The sequence below is a fragment of the Mus pahari genome, chromosome 13 (genome assembly GCF_900095145.1).
Source record: "Mus pahari chromosome 13, PAHARI_EIJ_v1.1, whole genome shotgun sequence".
Taxonomy (NCBI): Eukaryota; Metazoa; Chordata; class Mammalia; order Rodentia; family Muridae; genus Mus; species Mus pahari.
The window spans coordinates 25,582,095-25,603,296 of record NC_034602.1 but is presented as its reverse complement, the minus strand read 5'-3'; the positions used below and the strand labels follow the sequence as shown (position 1 = coordinate 25,603,296).

Genomic DNA, 21,202 nt, shown 5'->3' with positions numbered 1-21,202 from the left:
TTCCCTTTCAGGGGCTCAATGCGGATTGGGAAGGATTTTATCCTCTTCACTAAGAAGGAAGATACCATGACCTGCCTCTTCCTGTCTCGCACCTTTCATGAGGAAGAAGGCATTGATGAAGTAGGTTTTATCCTGGTGGCCTGAGTTGCTACTTGACATTTACTGGGTTTGTCTGTGGTTCTGAGATCCATGGAGCTGTAGAATTGGAGCAGGTGCCTGCTATTACAGGATGAGATGGGTGGGTGCATTGGTTGGAAGGTGGTAAGGCAAATAATACCTTTATGTCAGAGGAAGTAAAATCTCAAGGTACTTCAGACGATGGCTGTTCTGTTTCTGAGAATGAGACTGAAGTGGTAAGAAATAAGAGTTGGGTTTGAAGCTTTTCCGTATCTTCAGGGTACTCCATTTCTGTGGAGCGTGTCTCCATGGAGGACTGTTAGCAGAGCAGGTATTTTGGGCTTTCCTAACTGATTGCAAATTATAGCTGGTGTTAAAAATAGAACATCAGTGCCTTTCCCCTATAATGATTATTTTATGGAGTATGTTATGAACACATTTTCTTTTTGAGGAAGTGTGTTGATGGAACTTATATAAGAAGCCATGAGTCAGACCCTAACCAGGTGGTAAAGCAGGTAAGAATATGGAAGACATCACCAGTATGATCTTCGTTATTATCGCTCTCCACCTGGTGTTATTCGCAGATGCTTCCTTGCCTCTGTAATTATTACTGTCCTGGAAGTTAATAAATCTTAACTTCTAGAATATATTGGTAATAGGAGCTGGCAAGATGGGGCAGGAGTTAAGAGCACTGGCTGCTCTTCCAGAAGACCAGGGTTCAATTCCTAGCACCCATATCGCAGCGTACTACTGTCTGCAATTTCAGTTCTAGAGGACCTAATACCCCCTTCTGGCCTCTGTAGGCACCAGGCATGCATGTGGTACATAGACACACATGCAAGCAAAACATCCTTATACGTTAAAAAAAACCAAAAACCTGTGAGCTAAACAAAAACCTACCTGATTCTCTTTGTGGTCTGGTGACTCAGACTGAAGAGCAGCTTTTCTCTTTTGAGACAGGGTTAACTATGTAGTTCTGGTTGGCTAGAACTTGTTATGTATACCAGGATGGCCTTGAACTCACAGAGCTCTACTTGCCTCTGCCTGCTGAATGTAGCAATTAAAGACATATGCCACTGTTTTTGTCAAGTCTCTCTAGCGTCTGTCCTAGCAAGTCCTTTCAGGGCTTGCTAGGGACCTGTGTAGAAAGAAATTCATAGCTGTCACTTAAGTAGACGGCCCAGTTGAGAATTTCAGTTTGCTCCTTTCTGTTGGAGCAGGGTTTGGGTTTGTACTGGTCTTGTTGAGGTCTGAGAATAAATTTGTGGCAAACTAATTGATGTTAAAATAGGAACCTTTTCCTACCATTTTTAGTTATCCAATCAGTGGATTTTTTTTTTTTTTTCACCTACTAGATGAGGTTTGTTACCTTATTCTGCATGTTTGGAGGGAGAGAGATGCATGCAGTGAAGCTGTAAGGACAAACTGTTAGAAATGTCACCTGGTCAAAGGAGTCTTGAAGTGAGTCAGTAAAAACATCCTTTAACCTCTGAAGTTGGTGTTGGGGAGAAAGATAGTCTTTGGAAAACAAGGCCAGGTAGAACCAATGCTTGGGGCCTTGTTTGAGTGAATGAGATTTTAATAAAGCAGTTCCTAGTATCAGATTTCCTTTAGAAAGTCCATGTGGTTACTTTGCAGTGATTGGATTAGAAAGATTTGGGGTGGACCAACCAAGAGGCCCTGTTTATGGTAACAAGCTGGGAGCTAAGAGAAATGGAGTTACCTTTTTAGAGTGTGAGACTCTGATACAATATTTGATGATTATTGAAGGAGGAAAAGGAAGGGATTAGAGAGACTTGGAAGCTCTGGTGTGATGGTTGGAGCTAGTGGGCCATCTTGGGCTGGGGAAGAATGGAAGAGGGGTATTATGGAGGGAGGACAGTGTAAGTTAGTTTGGGACATGCCAAGTGAAGTGTATATGGAGTTTGGGGGCAATATTAGCTCTTGGCTGGCTTGCTGGCTGGCTGGCTGCCTTCCTTCTTTCCTTTCTTTCCTCCTACATCCCTGGTCCTAGGCTCTGGAATTGTTAGTAGCAGATAACATCACTTAAAAAAGAAAATGGAGCAAGAAAAGGACTTGAGATCTAAGCAGGCAAGCATTAAAAGGTGTGGGTCAGGAGAAAGTCTAGGAAGAAAACTGGGAGATTGGTGACATCAAAGCTGAAGGAGAAATGCCAAGTGGGAGTGCTAGTGGAAGTTAGTGCCTACAGTTCAGAGTGGTGCTGTCCTCACCTGGGAAGGTTCAGAGACAAGTTCATGGAATGCAAGTGTCACTTGATACCTTGGTGAAATGGCTAGATTGAGATTTTTCCCTTACTTGGTGCTAGAAGGTCACTGTTTTGGATTGTACTCTAGTGCAAACTCTGCCAAGATTTCAAAATAAGATCATTTTCAGTCCAGGAGGAATGTGTCCAAACCAGCCTTGTGGTTGAATGATTTCAGCATGAAGCTTTTCAGAAACTAGCAGTGTTAGAACTCCTAAGGAGTTGTCACCCAGGCCTGTGCTAAGATGCTGGATTTCTCCTTTGTCTTATGTGTGGGCCATTTGGCTTGAGCCCATGAGGTGCTTCATTTGGTTTCTTGCACAGAGAATCCCTTTAGCCAATCCTCTGACTACTACTGGCTTGGAGCAAGGGATGAGGACATGATGAAGCCACTAAGAAAGGGTTTTAAAGAAATGGGATTCTTTTCTAATTAGACATAAAATCAGATTACATATATGTTGAGTAATTGTTACAATAAAGCACATTCCCACGTTGTCACAATTATAAACCAAAGTTAGAAGTCCCTTAGGAACACCTGACTGATGTCCTCAGTGTGCCACTGGGAGGAATCACCACGTGGGAACTTTTAGGATGATCGTGTTCTTTTTGTGGGCTGGCGCCATTGTCTGTCATTGGTGTTTGTGTTTTAGTTTGGTTTAGTACCTGTACACATGGACTGACAATGTAGAAATTCACTTGTGTCTTTTTCAGATAATACTGTGTTTATGAGGTCCATTCATATTTGTGGCTGTGCCTTTACTCTCTTTTATTACTCTCTTTTATTACTATTTCAGTTTAGTCACTCTGTAGTGCATATTTGGGTTATTCCTGTATGTGTATGCTGGTATGTACATGCAAAAGTTCCTTCAGGTGTATTTACTCAGAAGTAGAATTGCTGAGCTGTAGATTATCATTTGTATCTCTAGATTTACTAGATGATTGCAATTATTTTTTTTCCTGGTGGTAAAAAGTAGAATTTTTACCAAATTAATGAAATGGCCAAAGACATCCCAGACAGGCACACAGTCTTTGGAGGTACAAACCAGCATAGTGACAGAAGTTTGGGGAGGGACCAGAAGCTACAAACCTGATGCCAGACTATTCAACAAGAAAGCCGCCTGTTTCGGGGAAGGTGGCTCTGGAGCCCCAATCATAGTGTGTATCTGTGCTAACCCCAAATACAGGTGATTGTCCCATTGCCCACCTGGAATGCTCGAACACGGGAACCTATCACAGACAATGTGGAGAAGTTTGCCATTGAGACAGAGCTTGTCTACAAGTACTCTCCCTTCCACACTGAAGAGCAAGTGATGAACCAGTTCATGAAGATTCCTGGGGACAGTGGTGAGTAGCTTTGGCTCTGAAGCCCAGAGAATCTGGGAGCTCTAGAGCCTCTGGTAATGTGGAGGGTGAGCCAGGGTTGGCTGGCAGAGAGAAAGGATTTCTGTTCCCCAGGAACACTGGTGATCATCTTTAATCTCAAGCTCATGGATAATGGAGAGCCGGAACTAGACATAATCTCAAATCCAAAAGATATCCAGATGGCAGAAACCTCCCCAGAGGGCACGTGAGTATGGCTGGGAAGGGTGGCAGGACCTGGAACTGGTCTTTATTTCCTTAGATGACTTCAGGGAAAAATGGAAGAGCCCCTTTCCTGGCTTTCTCTTGGTAACAGTATTGATAGAGCTGAAAGTCCGAGATTTCCTGCCTGGTTAATAGCAGGACAGTGATTCCTCAGGCAAGCTAAAGCAAAGATTAGTGATTCTCTAACTCTTTCATTGACAGAAGAAACTGAGGTCTGGGTCTAGGGGTGGTGAAATTGCACTGGGATTCCTGTAACAGCCAGGTGAGGTGTCTGTGGGCCACCTGTACTAGGGACATGACAGGGCAGGAGGGAATACCTGTGATGAGGGACCATTCTGGTCAAAGTGGCATGAGAAGCCAGGATGTGAAGTGAAAGGTGAGGAACTGCAGAGAGGAAGTCCGTACATAGCTTTGGGCTTACTGTGGTGGGGGCGGCAGGATGTCTTAGTTCCTGCTTTCTCCAGGAAGCCAGAGCGACGCTCCTTCCGAGCCTATGCTGCTGTACTCTATATTGATCCCCGGATGAGGATCTTCATCCATGGACACAAGGTGCAGACCAAGAGACTCTCCTGCTGCCTATATAAGCCCAGGTAAGGGCCTAGCTCCATGATCTGGCCTGGGAAAAGGTGCCTGGCTGCATTTCTCTGGGGTATTTTTAGGGTGGTGCAGTGGGAAGCCTCTAACACTGTTTACCAGAGAGACATTTCTCTGGATAGGACAGACATGACTGACAGGCTATTGGGTTGGTTGACCAGGCCAGTTAAGAGAAGTGCCTTCTGAGATGTGGAGAGTGGCACAGGGAGCCGTCCTGTCTCAAGTTCAGGAGCCTATAGACCCTTTACACGAAAGGCAAAGCAATGACTTATTACTGAGACTTGTTCCTGCTGTGAGATTAGATGGCGATTCCTGGGGACAGTGATGAGTAGGCTTTGGCTTTGCAGCCCAGAGAATCTGGGAGCTCCAGAGCCTCTGGTATTGTGGAGGGTGAGCCAGGGTTGGCTGGCAGAGAGAAAGGATTTCTGTTCCCCAGGAACACTGGTGATCATCTTTAATCTGTTTAACTTGCTGAACACCAAAGACAAACTGATTAAGGAATTGAGCTTGGATTTGTTACATCACAAGGAGCCAGGGTAACACCACATGGGAGGAGGCAGGGTGCTTCCTGAGCTGCTCAAGTTGGCTGCCTGCCCCACTGCTGCTTGGCCTTCAGGTTGCTTTTTCCACTCTTCAGGATGTACAAGTATACATCAAGTCGTTTCAAGACTCGGGCAGAACAGGAAGTGAAGAAAGCAGAGCATGTAGCACGGATTGGTAATGCTGCTCCCTGGTTAGGAGGAGGGATGGAGCTGGGGGCACCGCTTATATCCAAAGCCTGGAGACAAGGCTGTTCTCCTAACTTAATCCACTTCCTCTCCAAGTCTCCCCATATCTAACCTTTGCAGTACTTTTCTCTAGACTTGAGTCTCTCCTACCACTATTTCTAGGACTTTATGAGGGACTGGAGTGGCATTAAACACACCTATAGTTTTATTTTAAAGAACATCAACTCTTCGGCATGACCAGTTGAAATATCTTATACTTCATACTGCTTGTCCTGAAGCAGAAATAAAAGGTTTTCTCCCAGAATAACCATAGTTTTCTTGGCTGTGTGATGATGGTGATTGTCTAAAGCATTCTTCAGGCTCCACCTCATGCTAATGGTTGATCCCCATTGACTCTCATAATTCATTTGAAAAGCATGTCAGGATAAATAATACTTTCCTTGGGGTTAAAATTTTTATTTGAGATAGACTTATTCTCTGTCCCATGTTGACCTCAAACTGGGTGACCCTCCTGCTTTAGTCTGCCAGTTCCTGGAATTAGAGACAGGTACCATCTTGATCATGACAGGTTTGAATGTCAGGTTTTGCTGTTGTTGCTGCTGTTGTTTGGTTTTTGTTTTTTTCTGAAGCAGTTCTTTAGTCCAAGCCCAGAGAATGCCCATGTGGCCTCCTCTAGGTAGCCTTTTCCTTGTTAGCATATACTCCTTGTGCATCAGGGACTGCTCTGTGGATCAAGGAAGGATGACAGAATTCTGAACCTTTAATTTCTTTTCTGTTTTAGCTGAAGAGAAGGCCCGGGAGGCAGAGAGCAAAGCTCGGACTTTAGAAGTTCGCATGGGTGGAGACCTGACACGGGACTCCAGGGTAAGTCCTTAGACTCAAACTCTCTTTTATGGCATATGTGGTATTGGGATCCAGTATCCTGAACTTAGTAAGATGAAGTGTCCCCCACATGGTCACTTTTCTGTAGGAAGAAATAATCTTCAGGTATGTTTTAGTATCCAGGTAATTAATATCAGTATAAAAACATCGTAAGAAAATGACACAGAAAACAAAAGCCAATGGTTGTCTGCTCTCACAATTTGAATTGTTCTTGAGGTCTTACTCAATACCAATGAATTAGCAAACATATTTAATCTTGGAAGCTGATATCTTGTATACTCAAAGATAACATTTCAACAAAAATAGACAGATGATACAGCTACTCACTGATGAGTTGCCAGTCTTTTGATGCAATGTATGTAAAAGTATATGTTAACTTAAATGTAAACTATAAAAAAAATTAATAAAAATAAAAAAATAAAAACATCGTATTACTTCATGTAACAGAGAGCACCTCCTCCATTCACCCGATGGTGGTACATTTGCAGGTGATGTTGCGGCAGGTCCAGAATACCGCCATCACTCTTCGTAGAGAAGCTGATGTCAAGAAAAGGATCAAGGATGCCAAGCAGCGGTAAGTACTTGGATAGCCCTTTGGTCTTTAAAATCAGGTCGCATTTGCACAGAGAAGGTGCCATTCGGCACCAAGTTTACTTAGAGGAAGCAATCCCTGCTGTTTGCACAGATGTGGTCAAGTACTTCTGCTGACCTGCAGGGGGCAGGCAGGTTGACACTTGAAACACTTCCTTCACACTGTTGTACCTTTCTTATTCTTTTCTGTTAAGATTGCAAAGAATGCCCATTGTATAAAACTTGAAAAATATAAAATATTTAAGTAAAAATAATGTGACGCTCCTTATTCTTCTGAAAATATGCATTCTATTTTCCTATGCTCATAATTTATTCTCCCTGCTGGCTACTAATGCAGACTGATGCTATGGATTGGGTTTTGTGCTGTTTTATTTAGAGTGTACCGTTTGTATCCTCCTAGCTGTGTATGGAGCTTCTCAGGCTCTGGGACGTGACTTCCTAGCTAGATTCCAGGTGGTTTCCTCACAACGGATGGAAGTTTCAGCTCACTTCGCTCTAACTTGTCACAAGATTTTCTTGACATATCATGAGCATCTTTTGTATTTGTGTTAATTTTTTGCCTTTAAAACTATTATATAAGCCAGGTGCAGTGACACACACCGTTAGTCCCTGCACTTGGGAGGCAGATGGGTGGAACTCTGTTGGAGGCTATCCTAGGCTACATACTGAGTTCTAGGACTCTATCTTGAAAAACAAGCCAGACTGAACTATTATTGTTATAAAATTAGGATTTTGAGGAATGTAAGACTATATCGTTATATTTATTCTACCATGTAACTCTCTCTGCAAAGATTTGCAGCAGTTTCACAGTAACTCATTCATATTTAAATCTACCATTTGCTACATTAAATTCTGTGTATACATAGAGGATCATGGGTCACTGCAGATCCTTATCAAATCTAACGTTACATATTGAATGGAGATGTAAAACTTTAACATGTCTCAAATTAAACTTAACATACCATTATCACCATGATGTTTTTCTGCTTATGAGTTAATACACTTGATTTTTTTTTTCTCTACTTTATTAGAGCTCTCAAAGAACCCAAGGAACTTAATTTTGTTTTTGGGGTCAATATTGAACACCGGGACCTAGATGGCATGTTTATCTACAACTGTAGCCGCCTCATCAAGATGTATGAGAAAGTGGGCCCACAGCTAGAAGGGGGCATGTGAGTACTTCAGGAGAGTTTTCCAGCCCTGGTGAATGGCAGAAGAGTTTTGGTGACAGAGCTGTAACCTCTTTGTCTTTGCAGGGCATGCGGTGGGGTTGTTGGGGTTGTTGATGTGCCCTACTTGGTTCTGGAGCCTACGCATAACAAGCAGGACTTTGCTGATGCTAAGGAGTACCGGCATCTGCTTCGAGCAATGGGGGAGCACTTGGCACAGTACTGGAAGGACATAGCCATTGGTAATGTGACCAGGCCACTAGGCCTCAGCCTCTCTGTTATGAGCCTTAAGGTGCTTATGTGACTTGAGAGGGTGAATTTGGTTAGGAAGAGGATTTTACATTGGTGCATGCTACAGTTGCTTCCATTGTAATATGTGGGCATCTGTCTTCTAGCCCAGCGTGGGATCATCAAGTTTTGGGATGAGTTTGGCTACCTTTCTGCCAACTGGAACCAACCCCCATCTAGTGAGCTTCGTTTCAAACGCCGGAGAGCTATGGAAATTCCAACCACTATCCAGTGTGGTGAGTTTTGTGGCAGGAACTCTCTCCAGACTCCTGTCATGATATTCTTGTCTTTAGTCTCAAGCTGGCCTTCTGACTTGACTAACATTCATGAACTCGGGTTCCACAAGGAACAGGATCTGTCTGGCAGTGGCTGTGTGAGCAGAGTTTTGAGGCCAGAAGTTCCTCCTGTCTCTCTTAGTGAGGCAACAGTTGCCACACCTTGGAGACACTTCATATCAGAGCTGGGCCAGGCTCAGTAGGTTTGCTACCATGTAGGGTTTAGAATGGATAACTGACTGAGCCCAGAGGAAGGAAAGACTGATAGCATCAAGATCCCATGATATATATATATATATATATATATATATATATATTTTTTTTTTTTTTTTTTTAAAGATTTATTTATTTATTATATGTAATTACACTGTAGCTGACTTCAGACACTCCAGAAGAGGGCGTCAGATCTTGTTACGGATGGTTATGAGCCACCATGTGGTTGCTGGGATTTGAGCTCCAGACCTTTGGAAGAGCAGTCGGGTGCTCTTACCCACTGAGCCATCTCACTAGCCACCCATGATATTTTTAATCCTTGCTGCAAACACTGTCCATAAGGTGAATCACTGTTTTGTAATAATAAAGAGGTTGAAGGTCAAGGACATCTTTGCTGGTGAGCCTAGCTCTGAGGAGCCAGGACTCCAGTAATTGTTGATAGTATGGTTGACCTGTTGAGAGGGGTATTTTTTCCTTGCAGATTTGTGTCTGAAATGGAGGACGCTCCCCTTCCAGCTGAGTTCAGTAGAAAAAGATTACCCTGATACTTGGGTTTGCTCCATGAACCCTGATCCTGAGCAGGACCGGTGAGCCTTTCTTTATCAAGGATTATGACTACTCTTCTCTCCCTGTGGTAGTTTACTTTCTCTTGCTGTGATTGACATCAGGAACAAAAGCAATTTAGCTACACTTCCAAGCGTGTCCATCATTTAGAAAGTCAGGCAAGAGTTCAAGCAGGACCTTGAAGTAGAACCATAAAAAAACTGGGCCAGTAACTCAGGCTGGTGCTTAGCCAGCTTTCTTAGACATCCTGACCACCTGTCTAGAGATACTGTTATCTATCCATAGCGGACTGGACCCTCCAGCATCAGTATAATTTAACAAAGCAGTCCCCTCCCTCCACAGGCCAATCTGATCTAGGCAATTCGAAATCCAGGCTTTCGTCAAGTCTATAATTAAAACTAACTCGGACATTCACCATGCCTGCCCCTGTTCCCTCCACTCTTGGGGTATTCCTCGAGGCCATTGTTTCCATAGCCTCACATCTCTGGCTGCTGCACGTTGTGTATTTCTAAGAAGGAAGGGTAAACATGTCCTGTAACACATACCATTTTTATACATTGAAAGCCAGTGGTGGTTGCAGGACAGCAAGTCTGCCCTATTGGAGCCTTGTTTTGCTACCAGTCTCTCATTTCACAGCTGTGAAGCTTCTGAACAGAAGCAAAAGGTTCCCTTGGGGACATTAAAAAAGGACCCAAAGACCCAGGAAGAAAAGCAGAAGCAGCTGACAGAGAAAATTCGCCAGCAGCAGGAAAAGCTAGAAGCTCTTCAGGTATGTGGTCTTGGGCAAGTGAGCACAGCCAGCCCTGAGTCCTTAGTCCAAACACTTCCAATGTACCTTATTAATTATTTAGATAACAAACCATTTTGTTTATATTTTCAAAGTTTATATATTCAACGTATGTAGAATGTATAAGCATTCCAGAAAGTAAACATCCTATCGTAAAAGAAATCTTACCATTGACTCAATAGTTTTATAACTTTTCCTCCCTCCTCTTCTCCTCACCCCCCACCTCCATCTCCACCCACCAAGAACAGAAATTAACCTAGAACTTTGTATGTGTTAGGCAGGCACTACCACTGAGTTAGTTATATTCCTGACCCTTTTCTTGCTTTTTATTGTATTTTTTTCTTGGTACAGTGTCTCACTGAGATCAATTTAAGTCCAGAGAACTTAAGTTCCTCTGGAGTAGCTAGGGTCACCAGAAGTAGCTCTTTCCAATTTTGCGTAAACATTTCTATAATTTTTAGTAGTCATAGGGAAGCATTTGTATTTAATATATGCATATGCTATTTTTTGTACATAATTTCTTGATAATTTGTAAAATTGGAAAAGAATTTGCAAAGAATTAAGGCTTTTTAAAAGATCTCTCTCAAGCCAGGTATGATGGCGTACTCATTTAATCCCAGTACTTGGGAGGCAGGCAGATCTTTGAGTTTGAGGGCAGCCGGGGCTACACAGAAAAACCATCTTGAGAAAACAAACAAATAAGAAAAATCTTCTTAAGTTCCCTTGCAGAAGATGCAATATTTTGTATTATTTTGCACTTTTTAACCAGTGTTTAGAAAAGTAAGCAAAGAATAATTTTAATATTTGTTTATTTTTGGTTTTTCAAGACAGGGTTTCTTTGTGTAATAGCTTTGGCTGTCTAGGAACTTTGTAGACTAGATTGGCCTCTAACTCACAGCAATTCACATGTCTCTGCTTCCTAAATGCTGGGATTAAAGGCCTATACCACCATCTGGTTAATTTATATTTTTAAGGTTGATCGAATTTTCATGTGTACTTAATATTTCCAGTGTTTAATGATTTCATGTTTTTTTATTATTTTAAAATCATATGTGTGTGTGCTCATGTGCACATGCATAAGGAATTTGAATGCAGGTACTTGTTTATTCCAGAAGACATCAGATCCTTGTTGCGAGTGATGGGACCTGAACTCTGATACCCTATAAGACTAATTTACACTCTACCAATGAGCCATCTCTACAGCCCCCAATTTTGTATTTGTTACAAAAGCATTTTTCTTTCTTCTCTGTCTGTACAATGCTCTATACTTACAAACTGGAAATGTCTTAAGCGTGTTGATCCCATCCAGTTTTCTGGCCTTATGACAACTTTCCTTTACCAGAACTTTCCCACCTTTTTGGTCTCTCTCTCTTTTTTTTTTTTAGAAAATTTAAAGCCTTTCCCCACTCTCTCAGTTGATGAATCAATCAATCATATAGGTACCCTTTTTTTGTGTGTCCGTGTATTGCCTTTCTAGTGATAATAAAAAGCTTTCAGAAATAGAACTGATCACTGTTTCAGGCACATAGTGAGGATCCAAAGAGATAATTCATTATACCAAGATATACATTTTCATTATTATATTTTGTTTTTGCAGAAAACCACGCCCATCCGCTCACAAGCTGACCTGAAGAAATTGCCCTTAGAAGTGACTACAAGACCTTCTACTGAAGTAAAGCCTAGGAATATAAGGGAGGCAGGGCTCTTCTGGTGTCTAAGCTCGGTTCAGTGTTCTCACTGTCTGTGGGCTCTTTTTAGGAACCTGTACGGAGACCTCAGCGTCCTCGGTCACCTCCTTTACCTGCAGTGATCAAGAATGCTCCTAGCAGACCCCCTTCTATTCAAACTCCCAGACCAACTACCCATCTCCGAAAGACGTCTGTTATCAGCCTTCCAAAACCACCCACTACAGCATCCCGAGGAGAAACTAGTACTTCCAGGATACTCCAGCCAGCTGAGGCACCTCGAAAGCCTGTAAACCATCCCATCAAGACTGTACCCCGACCCACCCCTCCTGTGCAGACACCCTCACCATCTTTAATCCCCAATTCCAAGAACCTTCGGGAAGTCCCTGCTCAAAAAGCCATCAAAACTCCAGTGGTCAAGAAGCCAGAGCCACCTGTTAAACAGTCCATGGTGAGATGTTTTCCCTCCTCCGTGCTCCAGCTTATTAGCAGTGCTGTAGGAGAAAAGGTTATACTGGGGGATCCAGGGTCTCTGAATCTTAAAGCTTCTCTGATGCCCCTGAAGAAAACGTCTCCATAGCTGAAGAGACTTGCTCAGAACTAACACACATAACAATATTTTTTTTACCTAGGGAACTTTTCATTTTCACTCAGCACAGCCAACCTTGGTCTGCTGCAAACTTGAGTTGGCTTCTCATGGCGTGGGCATAGTTTGTTAACTTGATGACATATGGCTTTGGTAGGTTATGGTAGTAGTCATTTGTGTCAAGGAGGTCTCAGCTGGCTGGCAGGCAGGTTAAGCAGGGAGGAAACTGAGAGGCTTCTCCTGGGCCAGTTGTGCTCAGACCAGGAGGTTGTGTATGTACGTATGTACTGAGTAAGTGCAAGTGGGGATTGACATAGCTCCTCTGAGTAGTTCCTTTAAGCTACATAAAGTCTTCCATCTTGGGAAGTGAACATGGTCAGTTCATGCTTCTACTCTTCTGCTCTAGGCAACCTCAGGTCGGAAGCGGAGTCTTGCAGTCTCAGATGAGGAAGAGGCTGAAGAAGAAGCTGAGAAGAGGAAAGAGAGATGCAAGCGGGGCAAACTTGCTGTGAAGGAGGAAAAGAAGGAAGCAAATGAGGTGGTCAGTCACATGATGTTCACGGGGATTGCCTTCCTGGGGCCGGGGCCGTTAAAGAAGCATCTAATAGACTGTTCTCCTTGCAGCTCTCAGACAGTGCTGGGGAGGATGACCTAGCTGATCTCAAGAAGGCTCAGAAAGGCAAGTTTGGGGAGACCCCTGTCATGCTGTGGTGGAGATAGATAGAGAACCTTCACTGTCAGCAGCTTCCTCCTGAAAGTTAGCAGCTTCCTGGCTTGGGCTCTCTCCCATAGTTGGTCCAGCTGTCCCTTCACAGTTTTTGTTTGTCTGTTTGATTTGTGGCCCTAGAGGTTTTTGAGCAGATATTTATTATATTGTTCAGTTTACCCTTGAATTTATAATCCTCTGGATTAGTGTTCAAGTGCTGGGATTAAAGGCATGTATCACCATGCCTGGCTTACTTTTTTGTTTTTATCTTTTTGCTCTTTTTAATACTAACTCTTTGGTGTTTGCCCTTGGCAAGTCATTCATCCTGTGCCTTGGCCCCATGTGAGATGGAAGAGTCAGCATTGCTAAGCCAAGGTGTATTCCTAGGGACCCACCTGTGCACTGCCTTTTACAGATGCAGCCTGGCTGAGGTGAGGGCACCGATACAGCTCTCTGACTCTCACTTGTGTCTGAATTCTCAGATAAAGGACTTCATGTAGAGGTCCGTGTGAACCGTGAGTGGTATACAGGCCGCGTCACAGCTGTGGAGGTGGGCAAGAATGTGGTTCGATGGAAAGTGAAGTTTGACTATGTGCCCACAGATACAACACCAAGAGACCGCTGGTAATGCCCTCTTCTGGGAGATCAGAATAACAGAAGTCAGCTAGGGCAAAGAGAGGAGGTACCCCCGTGTTCCCTCCTAGCAGCCTGTTAGGATCCTAGGACAGATACGATAAGCTCTGTGTCCCCTGTAGGGTGGAGAAAGGCAGTGAAGATGTACGACTGATGAAGCCACCTTCCCCAGAGCATCAGAGCCCTGACACACAGCAAGAAGGTGGAGAGGAGGAGGAAGCTAAGGTGGCTAAGCAGGCTGTGGCCTTGCCTGAGCCTTCCACCTCTGATGGTCTTCCCATTGAGCCTGATACCACTGCCACCAGTACCAGCCATGAGACTATTGATCTTCTGGTCCAGATTCTTCGGTTTGTGTTTCTTTATCCTTTTCCTTAGGACTGACACTAATTCTTTACTCTTTTCATGCTATTCTAAGTTCCAATCCCACTCTTCCTGCTTAGGAATTGCTTGCGGTATTTCTTACCTCCAAGTTTCCCCATCTCCAAGAAGGAGCTGAGTGTTATGAGTTCAGAAGAACTAATATCTTTTCCTCTGGTGAGTCTGACTCGACTTTTGCTTTGACACCTAAGTGCCTGTACATGCTTATTATCACTGTCTCATCAGCTTCCCTTCTTGCTGAGACGGTCTGAGTCGATAGGACTGATGTGCAAAAGACAGACAGCGTCGTCACTTGAGACTCCCTCCCCTCCCTACCCCCTTCTTTCTCAGTCCTGTCCTAGGTAACATTGATGAGATTAGACTCACCCTACCTAAAACGTGAGACTTGGAGAGAGGGAAAGAGAGACCAACAGCATGTAGAGATGAGCATGAGAGCCTGGGTAGCTCAGCAGACTTTCTGCTTCCACCATCTTAAAGATTTGCTAGAGGTGGAGTTGCTGCTTCTGGGTAGCTGGCCATGAGGCTGAGAGAAATGTTGCTAGGAGGCAGTGCCCAGAGTGTCTTGGCAGCTTGGGAAGAGAAGGAAAACCCTTATCTAAAAACCTAACCGAACAACCTAACAACTGTACTAGGGCTCCAAGTGCAGGGGACTCAAGTGGAGCAGGAGGCTTTTGTGAGCACGATAGCCTGGGAAGGGTTGGAGAAAATGATACATCTTGAACCTCATTTTTATGTAGGAAATGGAGCTGAAGGAATTGTTGATCTGAACTATGCTGAGGGCCAGATAGTAAATAATGGGTTTGTAGGCTGTCTAGTGTCTGCTAACTACGAAGCTCTGCAATTATAGCACAAAAGTAGCCAGAGACAGTCCATCAAGGAATAGCTTTATTTACGGAAACACGCAGTGAGCTGCTTGTGTCTGCTGCCCTTGCTGTTACAGGGGCACGAGACCCACCACACTCTGTTACACAGTAAGCCCAGCCCAGGCTTTGGCTTTTACCCTTGTTTAGACCAGGCTTTCCAGAGGTTCTAGGAGAACAGACATCTTGCAGTTTGATTTGTTACCTTTGGCATCAAATCATGAAATTCAAAGCAAAAGCCAGGGCACAGCAGAACCTCAGTTGTAGGCACTGTTACTCAGCCCAAAACAGTCTGTTTTGTGACTGTCCAAGTCTAAAAATAATATCTAGCTTGTTTTTGCAAAAGTGCTATAACAAGTACTAGGTCACAACTTTATCGTCTAGTTGCGATTGCTAAAACCAATTTTCAAATGTTAATTTTTGTCCTTATTGGTGTGTAAATGGTAGTATTTTCACAATTAAAAGCTTAATATAATTGCCTTCAAGATACTCATTTGAATTTGACTTAAAATTTATTTTGTGCAACCAAGGTATTTTTATATAGAATGAAGTTTCTCTTGCTATCATGGTGTAAGAAGGTAGTCTAGACACAAATGCAGCAGTCAGAAGCCCCTCAACCCAGCAGTTTATGCAACCTTCATAGAAGCAGATGAGTACTGGAGTTTAGACTTCAATGGGCAGCAGGGCCTTCATGAAGATGATTCCTTTTATCAGTAGGTATATACTATGCAAATTGTTTTAACTACTTCATAGGAAAAGGCTCTGTTGTTATACAACTATTTACTATACGAATCTGTGACCATATTTGCTATTGGTAGGTGCTTGGTAGCTCTTTGGTCCAAACCCTGTTAGATATGGCAGTCCTATTTTGGAGTTAGAAAGGTGTGCTTGAACTGGAAGAATGGTCCCACAGTCCCTTTTTTTTTCTTTGCATGTGTAAAGGTAAAACTTCCTTCCACTTCATTGAGCACTTGGCTCAGTGCATGTTTCTTCATTCGAATGGTATCCCCAAAGGACTGCCACTTAAGGATCTTTACCCTGGCTCTAGAAGGCTGCTTTCCCCTTGTAGTGAAATAAAGCCAAGTGAACTTATTGCTCACTCTCCCCTTGTACCCCATGTCATGTTTCCTTCCACAGAAAGAATACTTCAAGCAATATGAGGTGGGGCTCCAGAATCTTTGCCATTCCTACCAAAGCCGTGCTGATTCACGGGCAAAAGCCTCAGAGGAGAGCTTACGCACATCAGAGAAAAAGCTTCGTGAGACAGAGGAGAAGTTACAGAAGTTGAGGACCAACATTGTAGCACTCCTGCAAAAAGTGCAGGAGGTGAGCCGGGAGCCCTCTCAGGAAGTAGACCAACTGGTCTCAGGGAGGAGACTGGACTACTCACAGGAATCTTTGTTTCCAACCCTGGCTACTCAGAGTCCTGAGCAGAGGGCTTGAAATGATAGAGCTGCCTGGGCTTTGTCCCACCCAGACCCCTAGGCAGTATAGTTTGTTTGAGATCCCTTTAAGCCATAAGCAAAATTCTCATCTAAATGATATCCCAGATGTGCTTGTGTAGAAGTGGGACATTGCCCCTAAGGGATGTGGTACATATTCTTGCTGCACAGTAGACACTGAGAACCTGATTGATCTCTGGGGACAGGCTGGTGAAGGAGCTGGAGCTATTAATGGGGTAGTACTGTGAAATAAATAATAAAAGATGGAATCCTGGGGGAAGCCACTTGACTAGGGTTCTCAGGGTAGAGATGGCTTGCACTGAAACTGGGAGCTCACTAAGCTGTAATAGGAAATTGTGGGCAGTAGGAGAGGTTGGAGACCTCTATGTATGTGGTTTGATGTGGCATAGTCCAACTTTTAATATAAGACACTAATCAGTTTGAAGATGTGCGGGTTAGAACCAGGAAACCTATAAGAAAGCTCCCATCCTTTTTTGGGCATGCAGATTTAACTGAAATTTGGAAGTAGGGTAGGAACAAGAAACAGAAGCTCACAGCTGGCTCAGCCCCATTCTCCAACCTGTTTTCCTGCCCCATCTGACTCTCACTCCACTCTGTTCCAGGACATAGACATCAATACAGATGATGAGCTGGATGCCTACATTGAGGACCTCATCACCAAAGGGGACTGAGGAGCTGGGTGTAAGGTCAACTCCTTCGCACACCTGCCCCTCAACACAGCAGCTTCTAGGGAGGGGAATTTCATTTGTGAGTTGGTGGACTTGATCTTGGTTTGAGTCATGTGAGACATTTGTGCTTTGGGAATGAGATTCTTTGAATCTTCTTCCCTAAGTTTACATAAATATTTATTTTTTAAAAGAGAAGATGTTAATGCCTGCGTGTGAGACCGTACTTTTTTTGTGTGACTCTTGAAAGGGCACAGAGTCTGAACCATTCAGCTCCTAGCACCTCAAGATAGGATGAAGAAAGCACCATCCTGAAGTTGGAGAGGCTCCAAGGGCATCAACAATGGGATATGAAAGATACATGGCCCCAGGGACTCAGCTCTGCAAGACCCTCAAGGGGTGATCAAAGCAGGCCCAGTGTCAGAAAGACTAAACCTATAACAGATCTCCTGGGTCCAGTCAGGGCTGTGAGCAGCTGTCAGTCATCTTGGGTGTGGCAGTATCCAGACAGCTTGGAGATATTTCTTAATACTCAAATTTCCCAATACACCACCTACTTTATTACTGGAGGAGCCATTTCCTGAGTCAACCACACTATCCAGGCTCAAGCATAGACAGCTCTGGCTGGTCGGATCCCTGGGCTGGATAACACTCTGAATGTTGAACTCCAAAGATTCTCAGGGTGTGTGGGTGTGAAAGAGCTCTCTGGAGGAGAAGGCTTCCACAGTGGTGCTAGTTCCTGGAGAGCCTTTGCTGCTGCTTTTCTACTATGTACTCCCTGGGCTCCAGAGAGCCCTGCACCTCCCATGCTGTGGAAGTGAAGAGGAGGGACCACGTGCTTCAGATAACTACTCAGAGCCAGAAAGGCACGAGCTTCATCTGATGGCTGCTGGAAGAATTCTGCTTCCAGTCCCAACTCTTCACACTCCTGTTCAAGACTGATTTTGTACTCTTGATCCAAACCACCTTGGGATTTGTATCCATCAAGGCAAGGCTGCCACCTTGTGTCCCGTAGTCTCTGCAGAAGACGGGGAAGTGTTGGTGAGGGAACTGTGCACATATGGCTGGAAGTGCCTGCTTGAGTTCTGCCATCAGGTTGTTTAGGGGGAATAGCATTCAGAAGTTCTTCTCTGGAACATTCTTCAATAGATGGGTTTTAAGTTGGTACACTTACCCTCACGGCTGCCCCCCATCCAACTTTCTGTTGACCCTATCCAGGCAGGGTGTGGTCCATTTTTGTCCGTAAACCCACTGTTTAAAAGGAATTTGGCTCTGCATTTTTATTGGCAGGTAATACTCATTTTGATTATTTTTTTTTTTTTTACTTACACATGTAATGAAAATGTGTTACTATAAATTTCTACTGGTGAGACTCCTGTGTTTGGTACATTCTTATGTGAAACACAAGACCTTTCTCTTCATCCTGTTACAGCTCCACTGTTTGTTTTAGCTTTAACTTTTCCAGATGTGCTAAAGCCAGCCTCAACTTTTCTGAGTGTTGGGTCTTTCCTGGGAACATCATGGAATAGCTGACCTGGAACGTTTTGATGACAAAGCATCCACTGGCTCTAAGGGAGAAGGGTGGGGTTTAAGATGCTAAGTAGCAGTGGACATGGTAAGAATTTAAATACTACAAAAGACTGAACATGGAAAAAAAAAGGCTCTCTTCTACCTGATCCCTAAGTTTTCCCTGGAGATCAGAGTATTCATCTTGGACACCCAGCTACACATCTGCCCTCTTGGGTTTCCTTACATTATTTGCCAAGGGCATCATATTTCAGAATGGCCAGTATGGGTCTACTTTGTTCTGAACCATCACAGGGCATTTCATTGTCTTGGTTGTGTTGTCATGAAACAATATACTTAATAATTCTAGCATCTGCAAAGAAAGCTGTGGTATGTGTGTGCCTTTATCCATTACATTTGAATAAAGGATAAGTTCCAGAAAGGACTATCATTCTGCTCCCAGCATCTTCCAGTTTCAACTCATTAACTGTAGGTATCTCCAATCCTAACTTTTCACTCTTAGTAAAAGGGATTTAGTTTCCACATAACAGAGCATTTTGACTTGCCTAGGTTTATGGTTTTGTTGGTAGAGAGGTATATGCAGTTCTGAGTCTAGAACTAGGGTTCTTTTTGTACATCTTGAGTTTTTGCAAAATCCTCAGGAAAATAAGTAGGATTTCTAACTCCATTAAGGAATAAAATGCTGTCTACCACCAGATAAAGATAAGTAGTACAAGCTGAAGAAAGTTCTTTCTTTCATCTGAGAGACACTGCTTTTTAATCTTACAGGCTTGTTTCCCAAGTCTGCATGATGTTCAGATACAGTGGCTGCCTGTTAGTTTGCACCTTTAGGGATCAGTAGTATGTGCCTGATAGAATTCCAGATTTGCTATTTACACAGCTCAGGTTTTGTGCCTCCTGCACTGGCTACTTGATCACTATTGGGAAGATCATCCAGCAGGGTAGGGTGAGCCCCTAAGCATTCTAGCAAGGTTCTGGACTGGAGATAAAACCACAGGTGCTCCGTGTTCAGCAGCTACATGGTACTCGCTTCTCAAGCAGCTGCAGAGCCAGCTTGTCCCAGGAGGCAGGGCTCAGACTGCCCGTTCCTTCCACCACTGGAGGGACCGTCTCCACGGTGAAAAGGGATGGTAAGGCAAGGTGTTGCCATGCCTACACTTCAGTCTTACTATTTTCAGTAATCTGCCAGGTGCCAGGGCCACTGCTGGGCTCAGCAGAAACTTGCTTTTTGCTTGGAAGGCAGGCAAGCCACTACTCTGGCCCCCTGTTCTTTCTCTAAAGGGCTTACATGGCAGATCTTTTCCAGTTTAGTAAGCCACAAGGGCAGGTTCCCACATGAAATTCAGTGCTTCTAAAAAGCCAGAAGCTGGAGGTGTGTGTTTACTGAGTGGGCCATATAGGGGCATGCTTTCCCCAGGACTGCCATCATGGCTATCTATTTAGTCAGCTTCATCAGTGTCCCAAAGGAAGAGCTGGACTTCCCGTTCAGCTTCTGCCAGACTCTTGCCGTTTCTTAGGACTCTCGTCCTCAGCAGTTGCCAGCTAATACCTGGAAGAAGGGGTGAGGGAGCATCCGCCCTTGAGGGCAAGAACTCTACAAACTCAGGTCTTTTGGACCTTCCTGGAATGCTACTAGGATTCTTGGTCCCTTGTAGCCCCCCATTTCTTTTAAAGCAGTGGCCCACTCTACTACTGTGACTTGCCATCCTTCCTGCCTTTTTGTTTGTTTTTTGAGACAGGGTTTCTCTGTGGAGCCCTGGCTGTCTTGGAACTCTGTAGACCAGGCTGGCCTGGAACTCAGAAATCCACCTGCCTCTACCTCCCAAGTGCTGGGATTAAAGGCATGTGCCACCACTGCCTGACCTTCCTGCCCTTCTTAAGCTATAGGTTCTCGATGCCCTTCCCAGATGTCTCACATGTTGTGAAACTGGAATGCTTTCGTTGACACTGGAGAGGAGCCTGGCAGAATCTGGAGGTAACCAATGTTCAGTCCTGTGGGGCAACCTTCCAACTGGCTAACGGTAGTGGTCTGAAGAGTGCACTGCCCCCAACTCAGACAGCACTTGCTACATCACACAGGAAGGTTGCCCTGAGGGACTCATCAAAACCTGGGGTTATCTTAGAGGCCAGCAAAGGTCAAAGATTTATTTTTATGTGTATGAATGTTTTGCATTCCTGGATGCCTGTGCATCACTTAAGTGTGTGGTACCCTCAGAAGCCAGAAGAGGGCATTGAAACCGTGGGTGCTGAGAAACAGAAGCCTGAGCCCTATCCAAGTGCGGCAGGAGCTCTTAACTGTGGGGCAGTGGCTCTGCCCTCCAGTCTTTTCAACTCGTTACGGAGGATCACTCCAGGTGACACTTTGCACAGACACCCTTCTGTCCAGCAGCCCTTGCTTCTGCGAGGTGGACAGCATGGGAAGGGCCGGCCTGTGTGCAGGCTTCCCAGCCTTGGCGTAGAGCTAAGTACCTGAGACCTTTTGGGTGTCACAACATAAATAGGTCTGTCTGCTCTTAGCTCCATTTTTGGTGACTATATGAAAGGTAAACTTTTTGTTGTTGGTTTTGTTCTCTGTAGCTGTTCTAGAACTCCCTCTGCTGACCAGGCTGGCCTCTAACAGATCCTCATGCCTCTGCCTCAGAGG

At 44.2% G+C, this 21,202-nt stretch overlaps 1 protein-coding gene across 2 annotated transcripts in view; it reads left to right on the top strand.

Moving 5' to 3' along the window:
* Morc2 (MORC family CW-type zinc finger 2) overlaps positions 1-18,296 on the top strand; it is a 42,250-nt gene extending 23,954 nt beyond the window's left edge. Inside the window, exons 6-26 of one of the 2 annotated variants that reach the window (XM_029545430.1) lie at positions 12-120; positions 3,565-3,724; positions 3,836-3,947; positions 4,429-4,554; positions 5,196-5,275; positions 6,068-6,150; positions 6,657-6,742; positions 7,791-7,931; positions 8,016-8,170; positions 8,324-8,452; positions 9,186-9,291; positions 9,905-10,037; positions 11,653-11,727; positions 11,814-12,191; positions 12,733-12,864; positions 12,951-13,005; positions 13,515-13,656; positions 13,788-14,012; positions 14,106-14,199; positions 16,041-16,229; positions 16,969-18,296. In XM_029545430.1, coding sequence (XP_029401290.1) covers positions 12-120; positions 3,565-3,724; positions 3,836-3,947; positions 4,429-4,554; positions 5,196-5,275; positions 6,068-6,150; positions 6,657-6,742; positions 7,791-7,931; positions 8,016-8,170; positions 8,324-8,452; positions 9,186-9,291; positions 9,905-10,037; positions 11,653-11,727; positions 11,814-12,191; positions 12,733-12,864; positions 12,951-13,005; positions 13,515-13,656; positions 13,788-14,012; positions 14,106-14,199; positions 16,041-16,229; positions 16,969-17,037 — 2,779 coding nt within the window. In that variant the 3' untranslated portion in view covers positions 17,038-18,296. Of the gene's footprint in view, positions 1-11; positions 121-3,564; positions 3,725-3,835; positions 3,948-4,428; positions 4,555-5,195; positions 5,276-6,067; positions 6,151-6,656; positions 6,743-7,790; positions 7,932-8,015; positions 8,171-8,323; positions 8,453-9,185; positions 9,292-9,904; positions 10,038-11,652; positions 11,728-11,813; positions 12,192-12,732; positions 12,868-12,950; positions 13,006-13,514; positions 13,657-13,787; positions 14,013-14,105; positions 14,200-16,040; positions 16,230-16,968 lie in introns of both variants that reach the window. The other variant, XM_021210242.2, reaches the window with a different exon arrangement.
* The last annotated feature ends 2,906 nt before the right edge of the window (positions 18,297-21,202 follow it).